Source organism: Eimeria necatrix, genomic scaffold, assembly GCF_000499385.1.
Source record: "Eimeria necatrix Houghton genomic scaffold, Enh_scaff1762, whole genome shotgun sequence".
Lineage (NCBI taxonomy): Eukaryota > Apicomplexa > Conoidasida > Eucoccidiorida > Eimeriidae > Eimeria > Eimeria necatrix.
Genome location: NW_013652432.1, coordinates 1 through 4,835, shown reverse-complemented (window position 1 = coordinate 4,835; position 4,835 = coordinate 1). Strand labels below are relative to the sequence as shown.

At 50.7% G+C, this 4,835-nt stretch overlaps 1 protein-coding gene across 1 annotated transcript; it reads left to right on the top strand.

Annotated features, from left to right (window-relative positions):
* Positions 1–229: 229 nt before the first annotated feature.
* On the top strand, positions 230–2,820 carry ENH_00021810 (hypothetical protein; the record flags this gene model as incomplete). Its single annotated transcript, XM_013579563.1, has 2 exons — positions 230–232; positions 2,437–2,820. 2 exons carry the CDS (start codon positions 230–232, stop codon positions 2,818–2,820), a joined length of 387 nt encoding a protein of 128 aa, XP_013435017.1.
* Between the last annotated feature and the right edge of the window lie 2,015 nt (positions 2,821–4,835).

Here is a 4,835-nt window from a genome sequence, read left to right as displayed (position 1 = left end):
AACCCTAAACCCTAAACCCTAAACCCTAAACCCTAAACCCTAAACCCTCGCTGACCGAGCAAATGGTGAGTCTCCACAGTCCCGGGGCCTCTCCACAATCGTCTTCATTAAAAACCCAAATCACTCCAAGAATAAACCCCAACCCCTAGCCCCTAAACCTAACCCTAAACCCTAAACCCTAAACCCTAAACCCTAAACCCTAAACCCTAAACCCTCGCTGACCGAGCAAATGGTGAGTCTCCACAGTGGGCCCCGGAGAGGTGTATCGTCTTCATTAAAAACCCAAATCACTCCAAGAATAAACCACCCGTAAGACAAAATGCTGAGGGTTTTGGAAAAGGCCCATCCCACGCCGCTGGTCATTCGCTCCATCCTACGCCGCAAACCCCAAAAAAGGGTTTAGGGTTTAGGGTTTAGGGTTTAGGGTTTGGGGCGCAACGCCTGCGCTGGGAGCCCCAGCGGCCACAGACAACCCCAGCCGCAGAAGTCCAGCCGCAGCGGAATCCCTATAGCCGCGCACACTAGGGTTTAGGGTTTAGGGTTTAGGGTTTAGGGTTTAGGGTTTACATGTCGATTATCTCGCGCCGGCCCCCGCGGCAAGTGCAAAGGTGGCAAAAAAATAAATAGCGAACTGGCAGCTGCGGGATCTGGAGAGCTGTAAATATTGCATTCCACCTAAACCACAAACCCTAAACCCTAAACCCTAAACCCTAAACCCTAAACCCTTCAAGCCCATCCCCGACAACGCGCACCAAAGCCCCTAAACGGCAAACCCTAAACCCTAAACCCTCAACGTGATCTATCTGAAAAGGCGCAGGGCTGCGCAAAGACTCGTATGGCCGAAGGCTTTGGGGCTTCCAAACTGGATGTTAGGGTTTAGGGTTTAGGGTTTAGGGTTTAGGGTTTAGGGTTTACGAACCACTGCAAGGGTTTGTTGCAGTCGCAGCTGCTCCAATTAAAAGAAAGGTAGAAAATTGTGGGCGCGGAAATGCAGATCCCAGAAATAGTGCCAAAGAGCATAACCACCCTAAACCCGCACAAACCCTAAACCCTAGACCCTAAACCCTAAACCCTAAACCCTAAACCCTAAACCCTAAACCCCAATCTGTTGCTCAGCCAGGAGACTGGCTGCTGTCGAGCAGGGAACTCGCTAGGGTTTGAGGCCCTGCACTCCTAGGGTTTAGGCTCTAGCGTCCAGGGTTTGGGCTTCCCAGTCTAGGGTTTAGGGCTTAGGGTTTAGGGCTTAGGATTTAGGGTTTAGGGTTTAGGGTTTAGGGTTTACTTGATGAACATCAACGCCTGCTGCGGGCTCTGGTCCACCACTTCCATAATTGCGTCTCTTACGGGGGCCTCTGGGACTTCAGGCCCCAGAAGAAACTCCTCCAAACCCTAAACCACAAACCCTAAACCCTAAACCCTAAACCCTAAACCCTAAACCCTGAAGCCCAGGGCCCCACGCCTACGAGCGCGGCAGCGGCTTTTTCGAGAGCCGCAAAACCACAAACCCTAAACCCTAAACCCTGGGACCTGGGCTGCACAGCCCCAACCTTAAACCCTAAACCCTAAACCCTAAACCCTCAGTCCGACCTTATTGAGGCTCAAGTAGCTGCATGCAAATGCAACACACGCTAGGGTTTAGGGTTTAGGGTTTAGGGTTTGCTTACTGAGTACGCCCTCCCCACTTCATGGCCAATGGACCGGAGAACCCCCACCGCACGACCCGCCATTTTGCTGCTGCTGCTGCTGCTGCAGTTGCTGCCGCTGCTGCTGCTGCTGCTGCTGGGGTTGCTGCTGCTGCTGCTGCTGCAGTTGCTGCTGCTGCTGCTGCTGCTACGCTTCTGCTGCTGCTCCTGCTATTCCTGCTGCCGAGGCTACAACTGGAGGTGCTTCTGCTGCTGCTGCCGGTGTAGCTGCTACTCGAGTCGGTGCAGGTGCAGCAGCAGCAGCAGCTGCTGCTGCTGCTAGTGCTGTTGCTGCTGCTGCTGCAACACCTGTTGCAGCAGCAGCAGCAGCGACAGCCACGGCTGCTGCTGCTCCCGGAGCAAGTTCTTGCTGCTGCCGGCGCCGTCCAACTCCGTCAACACTTCCGTCAAATCACTTCCCGCTGCTGCTGCTGCTGCTGCTGCTGCTGCTGCTGCTGCTGCTGCAGGGTTGGCGGGATGCAGCTCTTCGGCTAGCTTTTCGCGGCGTAGCCCCTAAACCCTAAACCCTAAACCCTAAACCCTAAACCCTTGACCCTGGTGCGGCAGAGGGGAACAAGTGTGCGTGCAAAACGCGCAGCAGAATCTGCTGCAGCAAATGAAAAATGAGAAAATAAAATAAATTAAATCAAAATAATAAATAAAGACACAAAAACAAATTAAATTAAAACACTTTCCACAAAAGTTCGAGGGTTTAGAGAATAGGCAGCAGAGGCAACTGCTGCTCTCCCTGCAGAGGCTGGGGGTGTCGGACACTGCAGCAGCAGCAGCAGCAGCAGCAACAGCAGCAGCAGCAGAAGCAGCAGCAGCAAAAGCAGCAACGGCAGCAGCAGCAGGAGTAGCGACAGAGGCAGAAGCAGCAGCAGCAAAAGCAGCAACGGCAGCAGCAGCAGGAGTAGCGACAGAGGCAGTAGCAGCAGCAGGAGTAGCAACAGGAGCAGCAGCAGCAACAGCAGCAGGGGAAGCAGCTTCAGCGCGGGAGGCAACGGAAGCAGCAGCAGCAGCAGCAGCAGCAGCAGCAGCAGCAGCAGCAAGAGAAAAGGCAGCAGCACAATCAGCTGCAAGAGCACGAGAAAAACAAGAGGAGAAAAAGCAGCAGCGGCAGCTGCAGCAGCAGTAACAGCTAGCTACAGCTAGCCACAGCTAGCTGCAGCTGGCTACAGCTACACGCAGCTAGCTGCAGCTAGCTACAGCTACAGCTAGCTGTAGCTAGCCACGGCCTTGTCCGTAGGTGCATGCATTTGCCTTTCTTTATTTTGCAGCTAGCTGCAGCTAGCTATGGCTAGCCACAGCTAGCTGGAGCTAGCTGTGGCTAGCCGCAGCTAGCTGTGGCTAGCTGGAGCTAGCTGTGGCTAGCCGCAGCTAGCTGTGGCTAGCTGCAGCTAGCCACAGTCAGTTGCAGTCAATTGCAGCTAGCTGCAGCTAGCCACAGTCAGTTGCAGTCAATTGCAGCTAGCTGCAGCTAGCTGCTAAGCGCAACTGACTGCAGCTAGCTGCAGCTAGCTGCAGCTAAGTGCAGCTAGCTGCAGCTAAGTGTAGCTAGTTGCAGCTAAGTGCAGCTAGCTGCAGCTAGCTGCAGCTAGCCACAGTTAAGTGCAGCTAGCTGCAGCAAGCTAGCACTAAGCAGGCAGCAACTTCTGCTGCTGCCTTTGCCCCCCCAGCCCCCCAATTTGCCTTACGGGGGGCCCCCCATTTTCTCAGTCAAATGGGGGGCCCCCTGAACCCCTAAACCCTTATTAAGGGGCCCCCTAAACCCCAAACTTGGGGGCCCCTAAACCCGAACTTGGGGGCCCCTAAACCCTCTAATTTGTTCAACTGGGGGCCCCCTAAACCCTCGGACTTCTTTATCTTGGGGCCCCCTAAACCCTCTAATTTATTTGTCTTGGGGCCCCCTAAACCCCCTAATGCCTCCTCTATTTGGGGCCCCCTAAACCCTCTAGTGTGGGGCCCCCCACTTAGCGCATTTGGTCTTTGCTGCTGCTGCTGCTGCTGCTGCTGCTGCTGCTGCTGCTGCTGAAGGAACAGCAAGGAGTCGGAAAGAAGATTAAATGATTTGGGCTGCCAAAAGAACGCGAAAGGCGTTGGGCCCGCAGATGTCTGAGGTGTACGTACACCTCGGGGTGTATGGGCAGGTTGCGGTGTACGTACACCCGGTGGCTGTGAGCGCCTGGGCTGCAGCCTCGCCTCGTCTTTGTTTTGCGTTGAGCTGCTGACTTTGTGGATTTAAATAAATAAATATAATTAATTAAATTGAATTAATTCAAAATAAATGCCATTTCTCCGCTGTTTCCTCTTCCCTGCTGCTGCAGGTCCCACCCAGCACCCGCTGTAGTAACTCGGTGCAACTGCTGCTCCTTTCTTCGCATTGCTCAGTTTTTTCCCCCCTTTTGTTTATTTTTGTTCATTTTAATTCATTTTAATTCATTTTATTTCATTTTAATTCATTTTAATTCATTTTATTTCGTTTTATTTCGTTTTATATTGCACTTTCCTCCCCCAATTTTATTGTTTTGAGCCCCCGGCCTCACTCAACTCGCAGCCCCACGCACTTTGTGCGTCAAGAAATAAGAAAGTTCCTGGGCAAGCATTTCCGCCTCCAAAATGGGTTTATCTGCATTTCAAAAACAAAAGAATTTATTTTGTTTTGAATTTGTTTTACTTATTTACTTGAATTTGTTTTTATTTAGTTCAATTATTCTTTAATTAATTCAAAATTAATTCAAAATTAATTCAAAATTAATTCAAAATTGATTCAAAATTGATTTAAAATTAATTCAGAAGTAATCCAAAATTCATCTATAATTAATGCAAAACAAAAGAAATCCAACATTAATTCAAAACAAATTCAAAACAAATTCAAAATAAACTCAAAAGCATTTAAAAAGCATTATATCGACACAAGGCAAAAGAAAACCCTAAATGAGAGGATAGAACGAAAGAACAAAAAAACTGCTTTAAAAGTCCTCAAACAGAAATTAATTTCATTTCCAATCAAAACCCAAAAGTGCCAATTAAACATTCATCGCAACCCCAAACAGCTCCAAAAACAAACCAAGCTGCTGCAGCAGCAGCAGCAGCAGCAGCAGCAGCAGCAGCTCCTTGCGCCCACCCCCTACCCCTCACCCCCCCCAGGGG